The sequence below is a fragment of the Aspergillus sydowii genome (genome assembly GCF_001890705.1).
Source record: "Aspergillus sydowii CBS 593.65 unplaced genomic scaffold ASPSYscaffold_16, whole genome shotgun sequence".
Lineage (NCBI taxonomy): Eukaryota > Fungi > Ascomycota > Eurotiomycetes > Eurotiales > Aspergillaceae > Aspergillus > Aspergillus sydowii.
This window is the reverse complement of record NW_024467874.1, coordinates 616,408-634,747: the sequence shown is the minus strand read 5'-3', so window position 1 is coordinate 634,747 and position 18,340 is coordinate 616,408. Positions and strand designations below refer to the sequence as shown.

At 51.8% G+C, this 18,340-nt stretch overlaps 8 protein-coding genes across 8 annotated transcripts; 3 read left to right on the top strand and 5 right to left on the bottom strand.

Annotated features, from left to right (window-relative positions):
* Positions 1 to 169: 169 nt before the first annotated feature.
* Positions 170 to 3,302, top strand: ASPSYDRAFT_94758 (molybdopterin oxidoreductase family protein; the record flags this gene model as incomplete). Its single annotated transcript, XM_040853020.1, has 5 exons — positions 170 to 315; positions 362 to 472; positions 518 to 751; positions 794 to 2,538; positions 2,584 to 3,302. 5 exons carry the CDS (start codon positions 170 to 172, stop codon positions 3,300 to 3,302), a joined length of 2,955 nt encoding a protein of 984 aa, XP_040697365.1.
* On the bottom strand, positions 3,140 to 4,587 carry ASPSYDRAFT_532721 (uncharacterized protein). The gene is made up of 6 exons (XM_040848660.1): positions 4,433 to 4,587; positions 4,338 to 4,374; positions 4,225 to 4,292; positions 3,796 to 4,175; positions 3,682 to 3,749; positions 3,140 to 3,638 (listed from the first exon to the last, which is right to left on the bottom strand). The coding sequence occupies exons 2-6, from the start codon at positions 4,363 to 4,365 to the stop codon at positions 3,331 to 3,333; spliced, it is 852 nt and encodes a 283-aa protein (XP_040697364.1). The 5' UTR covers positions 4,366 to 4,374; positions 4,433 to 4,587; the 3' UTR covers positions 3,140 to 3,330.
* Positions 4,588 to 5,487: 900 nt separating this feature from the next.
* On the bottom strand, positions 5,488 to 8,424 carry ASPSYDRAFT_62138 (alpha-galactosidase; the record flags this gene model as incomplete). Its single annotated transcript, XM_040850079.1, has 3 exons — positions 5,488 to 7,024; positions 7,080 to 7,664; positions 7,922 to 8,424. 3 exons carry the CDS (start codon positions 8,422 to 8,424, stop codon positions 5,488 to 5,490), a joined length of 2,625 nt encoding a protein of 874 aa, XP_040697363.1.
* A 639-nt stretch (positions 8,425 to 9,063) lies between these two features.
* On the top strand, positions 9,064 to 9,597 carry ASPSYDRAFT_36490 (uncharacterized protein; the record flags this gene model as incomplete). The annotated part of the gene is made up of 1 exon (XM_040845435.1): positions 9,064 to 9,597. One exon carries the CDS (start codon positions 9,064 to 9,066, stop codon positions 9,595 to 9,597), a length of 534 nt encoding a protein of 177 aa, XP_040697362.1.
* An 814-nt stretch (positions 9,598 to 10,411) lies between these two features.
* On the bottom strand, positions 10,412 to 11,411 carry ASPSYDRAFT_94754 (DUF3632 domain-containing protein; the record flags this gene model as incomplete). The annotated part of the gene is made up of 2 exons (XM_040853018.1): positions 10,412 to 10,848; positions 10,904 to 11,411. The coding sequence occupies 2 exons, from the start codon at positions 11,409 to 11,411 to the stop codon at positions 10,412 to 10,414; spliced, it is 945 nt and encodes a 314-aa protein (XP_040697361.1).
* A 613-nt stretch (positions 11,412 to 12,024) lies between these two features.
* ASPSYDRAFT_36488 (uncharacterized protein) lies at positions 12,025 to 12,681 on the top strand (the record flags this gene model as incomplete). The annotated part of the gene is made up of 1 exon (XM_040845434.1): positions 12,025 to 12,681. One exon carries the CDS (start codon positions 12,025 to 12,027, stop codon positions 12,679 to 12,681), a length of 657 nt encoding a protein of 218 aa, XP_040697360.1.
* An 886-nt stretch (positions 12,682 to 13,567) lies between these two features.
* ASPSYDRAFT_94752 (DUF3632 domain-containing protein) lies at positions 13,568 to 14,548 on the bottom strand (the record flags this gene model as incomplete). The annotated part of the gene is made up of 2 exons (XM_040853017.1): positions 13,568 to 14,013; positions 14,080 to 14,548. The coding sequence occupies 2 exons, from the start codon at positions 14,546 to 14,548 to the stop codon at positions 13,568 to 13,570; spliced, it is 915 nt and encodes a 304-aa protein (XP_040697359.1).
* Positions 14,549 to 15,505: 957 nt separating this feature from the next.
* ASPSYDRAFT_73021 (uncharacterized protein) lies at positions 15,506 to 17,472 on the bottom strand (the record flags this gene model as incomplete). Its single annotated transcript, XM_040850685.1, has 4 exons — positions 17,386 to 17,472; positions 17,006 to 17,329; positions 16,074 to 16,959; positions 15,506 to 15,946 (listed from the first exon to the last, which is right to left on the bottom strand). Exons 2-4 carry the CDS (start codon positions 17,290 to 17,292, stop codon positions 15,506 to 15,508), a joined length of 1,614 nt encoding a protein of 537 aa, XP_040697358.1. The 5' UTR covers positions 17,293 to 17,329; positions 17,386 to 17,472.
* Between the last annotated feature and the right edge of the window lie 868 nt (positions 17,473 to 18,340).

Here is an 18,340-nt window from a genome sequence, read left to right as displayed (position 1 = left end):
AGGAATAGCAGAATCGAAATTGTAATGACGATACTTGGCACAGCTTCAAGCTCTCCGTTTCGGGACAGCCACATACATCATGATGAAATCACGACGCCTAGGAAGCGACCTCAACAACCAACACCAACGCCCTGATTTGTAATTATCTCTCCTCCACAACTTCAGCACGATGCCCAAGGTCGTCGAATCCAGGGACTCGATCAAGAACATCTTGGGCGACCGCACGCCCTACAAGCACCAGTGGCCGACGCGGTGCGACTCGCATCTCGTCGATAAGCCGGACAAATGGGTCCAGAGTGCTTGTGTTCTATGCAGGTACGTCTCTATCTCGATTTCAGAGATCAATACTTACTTGATGCAGCAATGGCTGCGGCATGGACATCGGGGTGAAAGATGGCAAGGTCGTCGGGGTGCGTGGACGAACAGCCGACCGCGTCAATAAAGGACGACTGGGGCCGAAGGGGCTGAACGGGTTAGTTGACTGTCTTTTTGCATACGAAATATACTAATAGTATAGATGGATAACTCTTGGCCATCCCGACCGTCTGCAGCACCCGCTGATCCGGCGCAATGGCAAGCTGGAGCGGGCGTCGTGGGACGAGGCTATGTCGCTGATTGTAGACCGCGCAAAGGATATCCAGTCGAGACTGACGAACCACGGTATTGGGTTCTATACCAGTGGACAGCTGTTGCTCGAGGAGTATTACGTGCTTGCCATGGTTGGGAAAGCCGGGTTGAATACGCTGCATATGTATGTCTTACATGAGATACTCGTCCGTTGCTAATGAGATAGGGATGGGAATACGCGTTTGTGCACTGCAACTGCCGCTGCGAGCATGCGTGAATCATTCGGGAGTGATGGCCAGCCGGGCTCGTATTCAGATATCGACTATACAGACTGCCTGTTCCTGGTCGGACACAACATGGCCGCCACGCAGACGGTGCTATGGGCTCGAGTGCTGGACCGTCTTGCAGGGCCAGACCCACCAAAGCTCATTGTCGTCGATCCTCGCCTGTCAGATACTGCAAAGAAAGCGACAATCCACTTGACGCCGAAGATTGGGACCAACGTGGCCCTGTTGAACGGGCTGCAGCACCTGATTATCGAGAACGGCTGGGTGAACGAAGACTACATCGCAAAGCATGTCTGCGGGATAGACGACTTGAAGAAGACGGTCAAGAAATACACCCCGGAATATGTCGAAAACATCACCGGAGTCCCCGTCTTCCAACTGCACGAGACCGCGCGAGCCCTAGCAACATCCGGCAGTCTGCTCTCAACAGCGCTGCAAGGCGTCTACCAGTCCAACCAGGCCACCGCCGCAGCATGCCAGATCAACAACATCAATCTCCTGCTCGGCCACATCGGCAGACCCGGCAGCGGTATCTTCCAAATGAACGGACAGCCCACGGCGCAGAACAACCGCGAAACAGGCTGCGACGGCGAATACCCTGGATTCCGCAACTTCCAGAACCCCAACCACATGCAGGAAATCGCCGACATCTGGAACATCGACCTGGCGCACGTCCCGCACTGGAACCAGCCAACGCACATCCAGAACATGCTCAACTTCGTCGCAGCCGGCAGCATCGAGATGTTCTGGGTGTCGGGGACAAACCCCCTCGTCAGCCTGCCCCATCTCTACCGCGTGCGCGACCTCCTCACAAAGCCAGACCTCTTTCTCGTCGTGCAGGACATCTTCCTCACTGAGACCGCAGCGATCGCAGACGTGGTCCTACCGGCCGCACAATGGGGCGAGAAAACAGGCTGCTTCACCAACGTCGACCGCACAATGCACCTGTCGCAAAAGGCCGTCGAGCCACCGGGGGAAGCAAAGGCAGACGTGGACATCTTCCTCGACTTTGCGCGGAGAATGGACTTTCGCAATAAAGACGGGGGAGTGCTGATCCCCTTCACGAATCCAGAGGAAGTCTTTGCTGAATGGAAGAAGATGTCCTTTGGCCGGCCCCTCGACTGCAGCGAGCTGAGCTACGAGAAACTAACCGGCGGGTCGGGGATCCAGTGGCCCTGCACGAAGGAGTACCCATACGGCAAAGAGCGACTCTTCGAAGACGGCGTCTTCTTCACAGATACAGAATACTGCGAGAGTTTCGGGCACGATCTCGAGACCGGTGCACCACTGACAAAGTCGCAATACCAGGCCATGAACCCAGCAGGCCGGGCGATTTTGAAATCATGCCACTATAAGCCGAGTCTGGAGCAGCCGGATAGCGAATTCCCTTTTCTACTAGCGACAGGGAGGAATGTCTTTCACTTCCATACCCGGACCAAGACCGGGAGATCGAAGCGGCTGCAGGGTGCTGATCGAGATGCATGCGTTGTTGTATCCCAGGAAGACGCGGACAGCATCGGCGTCAGTAACGGCGAGATGGTAATCGTGCGGTCCAGGCGAGGACAAGTCGAACTTCAAGTGAAGATCGAAGGAATAAACCAAGGGCACGTCTTCATCCCGTTCCATTTCGGGTACTTCGACTCGAAGGACAAGCGCGCGCGAGCAGCGAACGAGCTTACTATTGGTACGTAGCAATCTCTTGACAAAGATCACATATCTAACAATCCAGAACAATGGGACCCCGTCTCCAAACAACCAATGTTCAAGTCTGGGGCGGTGCGAATCGAGAAATGCGTCCAGAAGGAATCACAGCCCCCCGTCGCCCCAGAGCGTCAAAGCGAGGCCATCCACAGCGTGGAGCAGAATAAAACCAATGCAACCGAAACTCGCAAGGATGAGTCCCACAACCGCATTCGTTGGTTGGAGATGTGGCTGGGCGCAACACACGAAAGCCTCGAGATGCTGCGCGATATCTACAGTGATCTCATCCCGCGACTGGTGCACGATCTGGAGATCCAGGCTGGACTGGAAGTCATGAGGCGGATTACGCACGATGCCATTGGCAAACTCGAACCAGTTGTAGCCCGGTACCATGAGAGTCGCCTGTACGGACGAAAAGTCTGCGAGAGGCTGCGGCGCGCTTTATTCCCCATGGAGGAGGATGCGTCCAACAATGCGTACGAGGCGCTGATTGCGCTGCAGTCGCTGGAGATGTTCCTCACGTATATCGAGGGCCATTTGACGGCGCTGTCGCCTGCGAGCCAGGCGCTTTGGGACACTGAGTTTGTCGATGCAGTTACGTTTGCCCACACGAGTGTAGGAAGGCAGAAGGCGTGGGCAACGCAGCATATCAAGGTGAAGAGCCCACAGACGCTGCTGGTGCCTCAGATGCCACCGAGTGAGTTGGATACAGATGCGTCGGGGCTGGCGAGAGAGTTTTACTACTAATATTATTCGCCAAGTGGGAAATATATAATTACATATAATGATGTCTAATCGGACTGAGAGACTTGTCCGGCCGCCGGACCGGCGAATGGTCGGGCAATACTGTAATAAGTTTAATATCTTCTGCACTCCCCGATGCCGGCTTTGTAGGGTTGGTGCTTGATCGGAATGTCCCTCGCGTCGACGGTGCCGTTTGGAAAGTGGGATACGTTTCTCTTGAAGAAGCAAACCACCGCGGCAGGAGTCTCTTCAGTAATGCTGCAATGGCAGGCATGCAGGTGCACATAACACTGACATCTGCCTCGATGACGCCGTAGTAGGACAGCTCGCCGCCATTGTCTGAAATATTAGTAGGAGTACTCTTATGTTCGGTGGGACTCACAAGTAATGTTATACGTCGTGATAGAATGATAGAGATGCGTCAGGCGTAGGATGCCTGCGATGATGACCCTGTTCGGATTAGAATATACCAACAGTACACTATGTTGGAACATACAAAATACCAACAGAAAACATGCTGATCACTCGAATCTTTTTCGCCCGAGGCAGATTCAGTCTCAGCAGCAGCGGCAGCGGCAGGAGCATAACGACCACGTCCAGGGCGATATTGAGCGGTGGCATGACCTTGAAAGCAGCGTAGCTGAGGCACGTCCCTTCGGAGACACCATCGAATCTCGTCCAGTAGTATGAAGCCGGAGTGCAGTTGAACGCACTCTGAAAGACGACTGCCACGGAGTAGGCCGAGCACAGGGCGATCAGGCCGTAGGTGACGCGCTTGAACGTGCGGGTGGTGAAAATGCGAAGGTAGAAGAACAGAATGGCAAGCTTTGCGACGGATACAGAGAAGTAAAAGAAAATTATGCCGACGTAAAAGAGCTGGTAGTGTTATAATGGAGTTCTTGCGGAGTCTGGATGCGAGACGGACCTTCATCTGGGCGATGATTTGAGCCTGGGTCAGTGCCCACATGTCTGTTCCCCAGCCTAGCCTCGCTCCTGGACTGCTTAGCTGCTGGAATATATCGTTCAAACACCTCTTACCTTCAATCATAATCGCCGTGTCCACCATCGCTGTGGTCTGGTCTAGTTAGGCACATTCCATGACCCGACCAGAGTACGTACAAAAGTCACAATACCAATCACGTCATCTATCCGAAAAGCGTCGGAGAATGGAGGTCGACCAGCAATCCTTAACCCCATTATTATTGTAGTCAGAGCGATGAACGACGAGCCGAGGCGAATCTGGGTTGACTGGCGACTGCGTGGTGGAATGTCGCAAGCGGCGTTGGTGACATTCATGGAATCTAAGAAGAAGCTGTTAGGGGAGGATGTAAGATGTAGGACAGGACTCTCACAGAGATATTCACGCAGTTGGCAGTTGCGCTCGTAGCACGACGTGATTCCTTCATACTCTCCTCGGCAGAGTGTTTGCTTCAGCGTTTGCTCTGTCTCGCTGCAAACGAACGGACCCGGCAAACAGTTTGCCTAGGGCGCGGTTAGGGCTTGGTATAGCCATCACCAGGGAANAAGATACTCGTACCGCACATTGTGGAAGGTTTTCTATGTCCTCGCAGGCCTGCGAATCCACCAGACTAGGCATTGAGAACAAGAGGAGGATACCCAACACCCACATCCTGGCCATGATTCAGGACGACCGAGGCGAGCATGTCTGGATAAAAGCCGCTTGTTTCAAAATGCCGAAGGGAATTCTGTCAGTTTGTAAAATTAAACACGAACAGCGCTGGCTAATAGCGTTTATATCAGCAAAGGGTGACCATCGACCGAGGAACTTTTCAACGGTCCGCAACCCCTGCCTGCGTTTTGACTGCAAATTTGGAGACTTGACCAGTCAAATCGTCTGTGAAACACGAGGACCTGTCAGCCCGTTCAGATCCCTGCTTGCCACGGTGAAATGCCGGAAATGGTTGCGGGGGCAGGTCTTTAATTTATTCCGTCCAGTCGGCGTCGTTATACGTTCTGCAGAGGGTCTAACGCTAAAGGTATTCCAGAAAGAAATAGAGCAATATCAACTTCTGCACAGTATTGCGGGTGACAGATCAATATGATCTGTACTGACGCGCCGTTTCAACGGCGCTCGTCTCTTAGCTTTGCTTCATACCAGATCGCCGTTTCAGAATAAGTATCGTTGTTACGCAAAGAACCACAATTATGGGGCTTATACTAAGCATATCTACTCCCTCTCTATGGACACAACCCTACTAGCATACTCCGACGTGAAGGAATACTGTAGGCCCAGATTCATCAGCATCGAGCCCGCGAAAGGCCCATCACCGTCAACACGATACATCGCCTCAGGCTCCAGTCCCTGCAATTTCACACGGGGCATGGTATGATTCACATTCGGGGCGAGCTGAAAAAGAAATAACACCGCCTGATCTTTGCTTTCTGACACAAAAATGGCCGCTGGCCAATTGGACTCCTCCGGCAGGCTCAACCGCCACATATCGCCTTTGAGAATGATCGGATTCACCTTCTCCGCCAGAGCAATCAACCCGGGAATGGCCTTCTTCTCCTCGTCGGCCATCTCGCTGGGATTGAGCTCCAGACCGAACGACCCGCCCATCACGGCGACGTGGGCACGGAAGGTCAATGGTGTAGTCCGCCCGGTCTGGTGGTTCGGTACACTGGAAACATGGGCACCCATTGTACTGGCAGGGTACGCGAGCGATGTGCCAAACTGAATGAATATACGCTCGACAGCATCACTGTCATCCGACGTCCACACCTGGGGGAAGTACTGCAAGATTCCTGGATCGAATCGACCACCACCAGACGCACAGCCCTCCCAGAGGACGTCGGGGAAGCGATTAGTGAGGATATCGAATACCCGGTACATTCCTAGCATATATGCATGGTTTGCGCTAGGGGAGGGTGTCTCAGCCATTCCCCGGTTGTGATCCCATTTCACGTACGTGATATCAGCGCTGTTGAGCAGGTCCGAGATTGCATTGATAATGAACTCCTGCACCTCTGCCAGGCCCAGATTCAGCACAAGCTGGTTCCGCTGCTCGGTCCGTGGATATCTGCCGGCGTGGAGCACCCAGTCTGGATGTTCCTGGTACAGAGTGGACTGAGGGTTCACCATCTCCGGTTCCACCCAGATGCCGAAGCGCAGGGTCGTGTCCGAGTCTGAAACCTTGAGAGAGGTGATTTTGTTTACCAGCGGTGCGAGGCCATCGGGGAATCGATCCGGATTGGGGATCCAGTCTCCAAGTCCTGCAGCGTCAGACGTTCGTGGGTATTTCTGCCCAAACCAGCCATCGTCCATGACCAAGAGCTTCACGCCCAATGCAGCAGATTCTTGTGCAAGCTGGCACATTCGGTCCTGATCAATGTCGAAATATAGGCCCTCCCAGCTATTCAAAAGCACCGGACGATCGTTGGTTGCAAATTTGCCACGGATCAAGTGGCTTCTGTACAGTCGATGCAGGCAGCGCGACATCCCTCCTACACCATCCGCCGAATAGACAGCGACACACTCAGGCGAGGTCAGTGTTTCGCCCGGCGCAAGCTTCCAGGACAGCTGGTTCGGTCCGACCGAGACGCGCGTCAAGCCCTGGGATCCTTTCTCAACCTGGATCGAAAAGGAGCCGGAGTAGACCAGCGAGAAGCCCCATGCTTCACCCTGCGACTCGGTAGTGGAGGGATGCACCAGGGCGACAAATGGATTATGCAAATGGGACGAGAACCCAGTCGTGCTGCCAAAGCTATGAGGGAATTAACATCTCCATGGCCTAATTTTCCTGATTCTCTTCTCCCTACCTCTGCACTCCGTAGTCCACCGGTCGTCTCTGCCGGTGCGCCTCCCTGGCCCAGTCACCACGCAGTCCGAGCATCTCCAGTTCCTCAAAGGGCAGGTCGACGCTCATGCTGGCGAGAGATTTAACCGTGATTTCCTCCGTGCTGCTATTGGTGATACTGGAACTACGCACGATCGCATTGTATCCGGGAAACACGGTATAGGTCAACGCCGCAGCAATGTGAGTATGCTCATCAAACAGTCGAACAACAACGGTTTGCGCGTCATCAACACCACCAAACGTTGCAGGAAGACCATTTAAGCCCGGCTTTCCAGAAACAAGTTCATGCGACTGATACCGAAACGCCGAGATGGTATGCCCTGCCGCCTGCTTGATGCAAAACGCCGGGAGGCGAAAGTCGCCGCGTCCTTGATCGGGGAATTCACGACGGACGCGATCAGGCATGCCCGTCCAGCCATCAACGATGGGCTCAGGGTCTGCCGGGATAGGCCCTGAAATGACGGCACCGAAGTGGTCTGATCTCAGGTCGCCGGTGGGTTCATCGACGTGGAAGCGATAGGACAGGCTATGGCCATTGAGGGCGAAACTAGTTCCGATTCCAGGCCCATCATGTCCCAGATCATCTGGTCAATAGTATTTAGGCACCCAGCAGACGCCAGCCGAGCCTGGAAAGCAGTGGCGTTCAGAACTCTTGTAGCTGCGGCTTCATTAGGGATGTAGCAGCCTAAGGATAGACAAAGTCAGCTCCAGTATACCGACCATAACATGAAATGGGGTTTTAAAGAAAACGTACCCCCAGCATGCCCGCGAGACTCCTGGCGAAAGACTGGCATGCTCACGTACTGCACATAGTTGTAATCCTGATATGCGCGCGGTCCTCTGACAGAATTACCGGAAACCCTGACGCACTTTCTGAGTGGCTCATTGAGAATATCCCACGTCCAGAGCTCCCGGACGAGATTCAGAAGCTTAATCTGCGCCTGGTGGTCGTATGGAATGTCCTCTGAAATGCACAGAATGGTCTCGCTGAGGATGCGATCACTCTTTGACGAACTGTCTTTGTCGGCCTCGTTTTGAGATATCTCGTTCTGGATGTCTACATCCTCAGCAACGGTATCCTGGGACATAGTGTCTTGAGAGGTGCTGCACTGCTTCCCGCCAGGAGGATCCTGGGAAATCATTTGATACAGCTCCTCGCAGGCGCTCTCCATAGAACGTGCTTCGTCAGACTCCAGATACCGTTCCAGAACGCGGAATACTTTGTTGAACGTATAGACCCCGACTTTACGGCTGGAGCTCTGGTACGGTCTCATTTGCAGATGCAGGGTGGAGGGTGGTTCCGACATGCTGTAAAGTAGGATAAACGATAATGGACCATCAAGAGGGAAATAAAAAAAAGGAAAACAGGGCTACAGATAGCTGATTAATCCGAGGCAGACGCAGGAAACTCGTAGTATTTATAGAAGAACCAAGGTGGCAATGGCACGTTGTGATGGTAGACGTGAAACCAACCACATCCACCATTCCCTTCACTGCCTGACTATTAGCGAGTTTTAAACAGGTATTATGAAGGCCAGATCGTCCCAAGTTCTAGCTCAGCTGCCAGCAGCGGAAACATTATGTGGCGCGTTTGCTCTGCGTAGCCAATGCCGATTCTGAGTATAGTCTTTTTAGCCACCCTCTCCCAACTACGGCGTTCTAAATGGAATCCTTTGTACATGAGACTGCAGTTTCATATAGCCATTGTGGTCAGAAGCTCGCTTAATTATAGTCGTTTGACGCTGCAATGCTGCGTGAATCTGTAACGTACATAAAGGGGACGTCAACCCCATGACTTCTACAGGGGACGTTGACCAGTCTCTTTGATACCTGAACACTCTGCATCTGCTTCCGCTTTATTGAGACACACGCTGCGCCTAGCTATTCCTCCCGTCACCCAATTGCCCCGCTGGCAACCTTTCTGTCTTTTCCTGTCCGCAGAGAAAATGGACGACATGCGGATATTCAACTATCCTACCATTACCATCCTGGTCCTCTTCCAATATGAAACTGTTTACACGTTTCGCCGCAGCCATTACGCTGCTGACGGTTTCCAGACTGAATTTCGCCATCGTGACGCGGAGGCCTGGCTGGAACACGCACCAATGCCCACAAGTGAGGAACCACATGGCCGGAGGCCACATGCGTATCAGGACCGGGAAGACTTGTTTGTTAATGAGCGTGCCAGCCTGGCCGATTTGCGAGGTGACCTCTACAGCCTAGATCTAGATCGGGAACAGCGTCCCCCGGTGTTGTGGATGTACGTTGGCGCCCCAAACTTCGATTATGCAGATGAGGACGCTCAGGCTGGTGCATTCCGCATTGTCACTGATCGAGAAAGACGCATCATCGGAATGGCGGCCCATAGCCCTGCGCAAAATGGGCGCTTTGTGCGAGCCGATGAATGCCAGGAAATGTATGCCGTTCACATAGTCCAAATAATTGTCCCACGTCCCACCACGGTAATGGACAGTGCGTAAGCTTTTGCCAATCCCACTTCGAGCCCTATGTCGCGGTTGAGTCGCCCACAAGGCGGACATATCTCACAATCTCGCTCTCGCCTCATCTACCTTTACCCCTTCCTCTCCTTGTTTGCTCGCCGCCGCCTTCCCAAGCCTGGTATTGTAGCAGCACAAGCACGCCCAAAACCGATATGCCCAGCGGTGTACATTGTCCATCATTTGCCATCCCCTACCATCGGGATACCCGGCTCTATAGACCCCTGGTAGCATCGAGCCTGTCATGATGCTGAACGAAAAGCACCGCCAGAGACAACAGCCGCCTGTAACCTGCACCCCCTTTTGACTCATCTATCATTTTATGAATGTGACGACACCGCATATTACCGACACTGAGGTGATACCCCTCATACACTAGACTAAGCGCTCTTGTTTGATTTACGATATACCAATACATAATCTCCCATAATTTCCCAAGTTCACTTTGTACTCCACGGTTGTCATTACTGCTTTTAATACCACTAATGGTTGGATTGGAACCTTTGTTCGGCTGTTGTTCTACTTTTCCCCTTGTTCTGCAGCCAGTCAGCTACCTAGTAACAGCGCGGAAATGCACTATGTCAAGACGCACTTCCACGAGACAAGGAATAGATGGCTTGCATTGGCTATAGTATTTGGATGATCAGCAACATTGTTCATGACGAGCGACTGTAAGCAGGAAGAAAAATCGCAGGAAAACAAGTAAGTACAGTAGCGGCCACTACGGAAACTCCGTCATATCGCCTGGCCAAGCATCCCTTGTAACTCACAAAGAACAACAACCCAGATATTTGACTCATTTGATGGTACGTGCAAGAGCTGCCATAAGATCGGCTGCCCGGCTTCCTAAACCACGAGCTTCCTCGCTAATACCGGAATTATCGGAGAGCTCTGCTAACCTCGCTTGCCAAAAGCTCCAACGCTCCAAACCGAAGATAGAACCGTTATAGAGGTCACCCGATCGATAGGATCTCCAGTTCTCCTCAGTCATTGGAGGTGGGTAGACGACTACGTGGTGGAAGAACAACTGTCCGCCATGCAGGATCCAAACCGCAGCCAGCATGACCAAAATGCTACGCTGCGCGAGACTGTATCCCTCCGTATACTTCTCCAGAATGGTTCTCATGCTCAAGATCCTGAAGTGGAGACTATAATCAAGCCCTGCAGTCGAGAGCCGGGCGTGGAAAGCGCATAAATTGAGAAAGCAAGAGTCGTAGCACTCCGGCGATGTTCCTGCCGTTCATATAACTCAGTCAGTCTGTTCTGCAACGGACAAGAATCAACATACTCGACCACAGCTCGACAAAATCCTGGCCAAACAGTACGAAGGGCGAATAGTACGAGTATCCAATTGGCATGAATCCCTCGCTTGTGGGGTCTAGATTGATGCGCCTCTGCTCCAGAGCATTGAACCTGTCTAAGTTGGCGAGTCCTATCATGAGCGCCGCGAGTTTGTCCTGCCCCCGGTGGTTATGGGGGATTTGCTCTGCCATCTCCATAAAGAGACTGCACAGTTCTTGCTCTGCCCATGATTCCGATACCTCTGCATCTGGCATCATGTCGTAAAGGGCCTTGCTGGTGCTTTCATGCGCGTTGAGGTCGTCAGACGCAACGAACTCCGTGAGCCGCTTGATTGCACCTTCGCGCTCGTACCTCTCGCTGCCATCGTCCTCAGCTGCGCAATCCTCGCATTCAGAAGAAGCACACTCGCATTCCGAGCCGTGACCGTCATCAGTCTCATCCCCATCCGTGGAAAACTTGAAATGGAGGCGCTCGGTGGACGGTGCCTGCGACATGCTGTAAGTTGGAAATTCAATATCAAAATAAAATAAAAACGTAACGTGTGAACCTGTTTCCATTGGCAAGAACTTGGGAAGGCCCCAATAATCTATAGACGACTTCTTGAATACTCAAGCGTTGAATGAAACCGGTGCTGTCTATGTTTCGCACGGCAAGGGCTGGAAGCCACAAAGAGCCGGGCGCGAGGCACAGGGCCTCGATGTTATGGATGAAAATATAGATACATTCTCAAGGTAAGCTAAATATAGTCATTCCTCTCTGGTTTGCCCCGTGCTGCAAGTGCGACGTACAATCTGAGGCATTCGTGACATTGCAACAATGGGGCTTGGATATGCCAGGTTCACTCAACGCTGCCTGCCCTACGCATAAAGACTGTCGTTTGCACGTCTACCTCTAGACACCTATACAAACAGGCTAAGCGAGAATGACCTGGGACCATAAAAGTGCCAGCAGCTCTGCGCTCAGGAGTTGTCCTGATCGAACATCTGCAAAGTCTAGGACACATCTCCTCGCTCACAACACCCTCTTTGGATGGCAACACCGAGCGAACACCATAGCCAACCGACGCCTCACTTGCCGGTAGCCCATCCTTTGACAACCCAGAATACGATGGCTTGTACCACAAGCACCGTGCAGGACACGGTCTTCAATTTTCCCCGTCCCCATCAACCCACCAGCGAAGGCCCGACGGAAATGTGCAAGCTGCAGGCGCAGGCCAACTTGGACGACCATGGAACTCCGATGCCATCATCAGAAGAGACGAACGGACGAAGGCCGCATGCCTACTTAGATGATGAAGGTGTTCTTGATCACCTGCGCACCGGTCTTCCTCAGCTGGGTGGGCGCATACCCATGTCCGAGCTCCCATACTTCCCCGACCACCTACCCACCACGACTACACCTTCTCAAAATCTGGAACTCAGACCTCCTGTCTTCTGGATGTATATTGGGGGCCCATTTAATTACCGGCGTCAGGACGATCATGGTCGCCCTCGCAAAGCTCAGCGCAACAAGGCCGGTCGATGGCGGATAATCACCGACTGGAAAAAGAACTTCCTCACCATGATGATCGATCCCGATACCTATTCAAAAGCCCGCTCAGCTGGCTCTGCTCGTAGCAAGTTTGAAGAGGTTCCAACTAGGATAGGAGATGTCAAGGTAACCTGGAAAGGTGGCAAGATCTGTCGCGCAGAAGTTTCTCCCGCCAGCGCCGTGACACCCCTTGGTGACTGCGTCGATGTAGTTCAGGAAGGGCACCAAGATTGAAACATCGGACAGCTCGAACTTGGAATGGCACGCGCACTCGCCAACCCAGGAACCACCTTGCACATGCTCGACCGAGTCAGAGCGCCAATAACTCCCTGGCGAACCGCAGCCAGCCCTATCTCGGGATTCAGCTCGGTCCGGACGAGTCAATCAGCCTGGTCCAAAACGGCCTCTGTGCCTGTCAGCCGCTGATTCGTGAGCAAGCATACTGTCATCAACTACAATTTCTTCGGGATCGCGCTTCTGGCCAAGCCGCCATAGATCACCAGCTCGTCGCCATCTTACCTACAAGCCGTTATAGATTATCATCTCAGAGCGCTTCCATTTCTGGCTCTCCCTAGCCCAAGTCTACCCATGCGACAATGGTGCAGTAGAAACCAGCCTTACCAACAATATTAGTGGCAGATGTTCATTGTTGTCATTGTTTGGATTCCAACCGTTCGGTGAACCCGGTCTCTTGGATGTGCCTTGCTTTTATTAGTCTCCTCGTTTTCACAGATACTGTCATCATTACATCTCCTACATCTATTCTACTGCGAGAATCTCTTCTCATGGTTATTTGATATCGTTGTAGTGGCCCTGCCTTTGGTCCTGATGTTATGGCGGTCAGGAGTCTATCCGATGGATCTGCTTTACTATGGAAGTACTGGCTGTTATTTCCACAATCCATGAGGCTATAGTGAGGTGCTCCAACATACATTTCTTACATCTCTGTTCTTATTCCTACTTTCAATAGTATGAGACTTTGGATTGGAACTTCCGTTTCCTTCTGCTTTGGTTCATAATCAGTGACTGTAAAAAGAAGAAACACGCAGCAAAATGAGTAACGAAGGAGCTCCATTCACGTTGCCTGGCCCAGCATCCTTCATAACCGACAAAGAGGTATCTAGGTATCTCTTTTGGCTGCACGCGCAAGAGTTGCCATAATATCAGCTGCCCTGGTTCCTAAATCCCGACCTTCCTCACTAATATCGGAATGATTGGCGAGCTCAAATAGCCTCGCCTGCCAGAAGTTCCAACGCTGCAGCCCAAGAACAGGGCCACTATAGAGCTCATATGCTCGGTACGATATGCGGGACCCTCCCGTCGCGGGTTCCGGGTCAATCACTATGTTCTTGTAAAATAGTTGCCCACCGTGTAAGATCCAAACCGCAACCAGTTTGATCTGGATACTGAAGTTCTCGGAGGTGCACGCATCTATTGGCTGCTCCAAAACCTCCCTCATGGTCCATAGCATTTCTGATGTATTATCCATGACCCCTGCGGCTGACAGCCGAGCCTGAAAGGCGCATAGATCGACAAATTCGCTGTCGTACTGCTGGGGCTCTACCGCTATTAGTTGAACCTCATGTCAGCCTCTCCAGATGCTATGCATATATCGGATGCCCCTGCGCATACCGTTGAATAGTTCCCACCATGCCCTCCCATATACGCACAGGCGAAGGTAATTTGAATAGGCAAGGCTGAGCTGGCCCACCCGTTCGGGGTGTGTATACCAGCGTCTAGTCAGTAACACATTGAATCTGTCACACCTTGCGAGCTCTCCCATGAGCCTGACGAGCTTGTTCTGTGCTGCACTATTATGTGGGATCTGTTTGGCTGTGGCCATGATTATGTTGCTCAGGTTTCCTTCGTACCAAGATTCCTCTGTCCCGGCCTCTGGCATCATGTCGTAAAGGGCCTTGCATGCCTTTAGGTCGGCAAAGATTTCTTTTGATTTGAGGAATTCCTTGAGCACCTGGATTGTGTCTTTGGTTTTGCGTTTGCTCTGGGCCTCATCCTCACAGTCGAGGGCCTCCAGGACAAGCTCATCATTGCTCTCTTCCGACATGTAGTGAAGGCTCAATGTTGACGGTGATTGTGACATGCTGCAATTTGTGATCTCCATAACAAAGATAGGAAAGCCTCTCTGGCCAAAACAGGCTGGATGTGAGGTGAGCGCTTTATACAGTGCCGTGGAATGAAAGAATGGATAACATATCTGCTGCCGAGAACGCCCGAGACAAAGCGACAAAGAGCCGAGCACGAGCCAGATTTGGTTGTTTATATTGAAGTAGATATAGGTGGCCAATTGTATTAAGTCTGATGTGGACATCTGGCTCCGCGCGTGGATGGCCTTCTTTGAGCTTCCAATACTGAAGCTCCTTTGTATATGGCAACATGGCGGATAAAGGCCATCCTTTGCAGCTTTCTCTATATAGTGCGCCACATACGGGTTCAGCAAGAACGGGCTGGCACATAAATATGGAACGCTTTATTGACAATCACAAGGCGCACCTAGATAGCGCAGCATCGTCGTTGACATCCCTATCACTGCATTAAGTATCACGATGGCTATCACGATGGACTTTGTTCCTGACGACATCTACATGTTGCTAGATTTGTTCGTCTTCATTGTGCCCTGAAAGTGGTTGGGGACCAGATATATAAAACACAATATTATTTTAGAACCATCCAATGCTTTTGGACTTGTCAGTACCAAATTTGTTAAGCATCTTATGCATCGTCCAGTTAATGTTCACGACCGCCTCTTGGGTAGTGGATGAAAAGTCATCATAAAAAACATGGAATGGTGTACCTAAATTAGAGATAAATCAGTAGACTTTAAGTACGCATTTAAACTGTAGGATATAGTCTGATATATACTGTAAAGTGCAGCACAAGAGAGTTATTCCACGCTTGAAAGACTGGGCGTCTAAGCTTTAGATTTTCCACCTAATAATCCCCCTCCCCCTGTAGCTGCAGGGCTCATACAACCAACCCTCCAGAGCCTAAGATTTGTATCCTATACCATGCCATGCCGATGAGCAGGAACCCAACCCAATCACCAAATCCCTGGAGCAAAGTCCAGCCCCCCTTCTATCCCACCCCCAAACAGCCCTGCCATATCCATCGCCTGCTCGAACTTATTCTCCTCGAGAAAACTCAGGCGCCACGGCGATTGGGACTCCACGCGGAGCATATGTATCTTATCAGGAGCGCCGATTGCGTCCTCGCGCCAGCACACTATTGCAAAAGGGATATAGCGTCTGTCTCGATCGTTTGCGTCCCAGGGGAAGGATTCCCATTCGCCGGCTTTGATGGCTAGTTGTACGAACCGGGATTGTAAGGCTTCGGCTAAGGCTTCGGCTAACGCTTCCTTGCCATGACGATTCTTCTCCGCTGCTATGTATTGAAATGCGTCTTCAGCCATGGATTCATTGACCAATGGATCTTTGGCGAGTTTAGCTCGAGGTATTTGAGTCGTGGGAAGGATGCTAGAGCGCTAAGATGCATGTATGGCTTGACAAATCAAGTTGTTAGTATCATATCGTATCATTATCACCACCATAAACAAAAGAACAAGGGAGGGACGAATGAATGGATAGAGGCAGGCAGCAGAACAGACGTACCAAATCTGTATTCCGCCTAAAACACAAATCAACACCCAATCGTTGCAGATGCGGAAGTTTCTCGGCCAAATCCCGTACCTCCCCCGGAGAGAAAATACACGCGAGAGACCGATGTTCACTTGACCGCCGCACACCGATGGGGTTCAGCTCGTGCATGCCAGCAAAATATTCATCCAGGAGCGGGAACCAGGTATGTCGCCAGCTTCGCTGGCGGAGGTTGCCGCGGTGGTGCCCGACGACCTTGCGCAGAACTTCCTTTGGGAGGTCGTGGGCGGAAAATGCATATAGGTGCTTGACCTGGCAGAGTAGTCTATCAAGCGACGACGTCACGCGCGAGATGTTTTCTGCTCGCGTTGCGTCGTGAATCCGGAATGATAGTGAGCGCAGGCTTGATACAGCGCCCGGACAATCGGAAAGATGGTTGATTAGAATGGTCATATCGGCGGCGCCGTCGAGATCGAGATGGTGGAGAGTCTGCAGCTGGGCAAGAAATCGCGCCCATGTAGCCGCCTGCTCGGGCGAGAAGGCGAAGTTCGCAAGACAGAGCACCTGTAGAGGCGCCAGTGTGGTAGCAGGCGGCAAATCAAAAATCGGCTTGGGCGGACAGTTGGCGCCGTTGAGAATCTGCGGCCCAGGGTTATATTTTAGGACCAGACGCTTCAGGTTCGGAAGCGAGAGGATAACAGCGCCGAGGGCGTTGATTTCAATGTTGTCACGGCTCATGGGGTTTGATCTGTAGGTGATGTTCAGAGACTTGATGAAAGGTGCGCCTAATAGGTCGTCTTGGACGAGTGGTAGGGGAAGGCTTTCGTAGTAGAAGAGAGGTGGTTGTTGCTTTGCTTTGAGTGTGCGAAATAAATGCGGCGGGAATGCGATGCTGCGCCATCTGCATTTGGTCAGTGTGTACGGTAGTGATTGCTGTTGGTTCGCACCTGATGATTTCTAGACTCGGCAGACTCTCAACAAGCTTCAAAAGCGAGGCGCCATGGCTATAGGCTGTTGAGCCGATGTGTCCGGAGAGAGTAAGCAATCGAACGTGTTGGTGTATGTTCACGATATTGTCTGGCACCAGAAGTTCATGCAGCCGTTTGTGCGTGTTGTCTTGGTTGAATATCTGCGAGCTCCGCCTTTCTCTCGGAAAGCGAATGCGAAGAGACTTGAATAGAACAGGTGACACGATCTCATGGAAATCGCGACATGAGAGGTTCAACGAGTGCATTGTTGTCCATGACTCCCATTGAAGCTTATTGGACGCGCTACGGCGCTCGGTTAGGTGCATAACACCACTGCTAATGAGACCGAGGAAGCTTACAAAGTCAATAACCAACGCCCATATCTCTACCGGGATAAGTGCGAGCAGAATCTCGTTGTTGCACGGGGCCATAGTCGAGTAAACGCAATGCGAAAGAGGCAGGATGATGAGTGGAAAGAGGTTGTTGTTACCGAAGAGATCTCGCAGGGCGGCTTGTAAATTACATTTCTGGTACTCAGCTGTATTGCCCTGTACGGCATCGTCAATATCGGTAACCCAACGTACAGGAATACCACCGCATTATGAACGGCGACTCGTGCTGATCGATTGAGCAGAAGGCGGGCATTACTGCAGCGCAATTTGATCGCTAGAATAGTGGGGTCGGGGGGAATTGTGCGTCGCTTTGGGCGGGGTATTATGTTTGTATTGGAGTTTAGATGGAGATGGATGGGGGATGGGGGATGGGGAATGGGGAATGGGGTGTATTATGGATGCCGCGCATTCGGAGTTATCTGAAGGTGGCACTTGGACGCCACGCCTCCCTCCTTACTACCCTATAGTTATAATCAAGCTCCTTTAAAATATTGGACTAATATTTATAGTTACTAATGCTAGAACTCTCTTATATATGCTTGACCAAGTTAAGGAGCCAATAACTTCCTGGCGAACCGCAGTATATACAACTCAATCAGCCTAGTCTCTCTGTGCCTGCCAGCCGATGATGAGCTATCAAATCTATTGCCATCATCTACGGTTTCTTTTGGGTTGCGGTTCTGGCCAAGCCGCTGTTGATTATCGTCTCAGCCCGCGTCCACAGCTTGGTTTCCTTGGCCTAAGACCACTCGAACCCGACAAGCGCGCAGTGGATATCAGGCCTAGCTACGTTGTGAGTAAGATATTTCCATTCTTGCCATGGTTTGGATGCGAACCGTTCTGGTGAAAGGAGCGCCAGAGCTCTTGAACGTACCTCGCTTGTGATAGTCTCGTTGTTCTCACAGATACTGCCATAATTGTA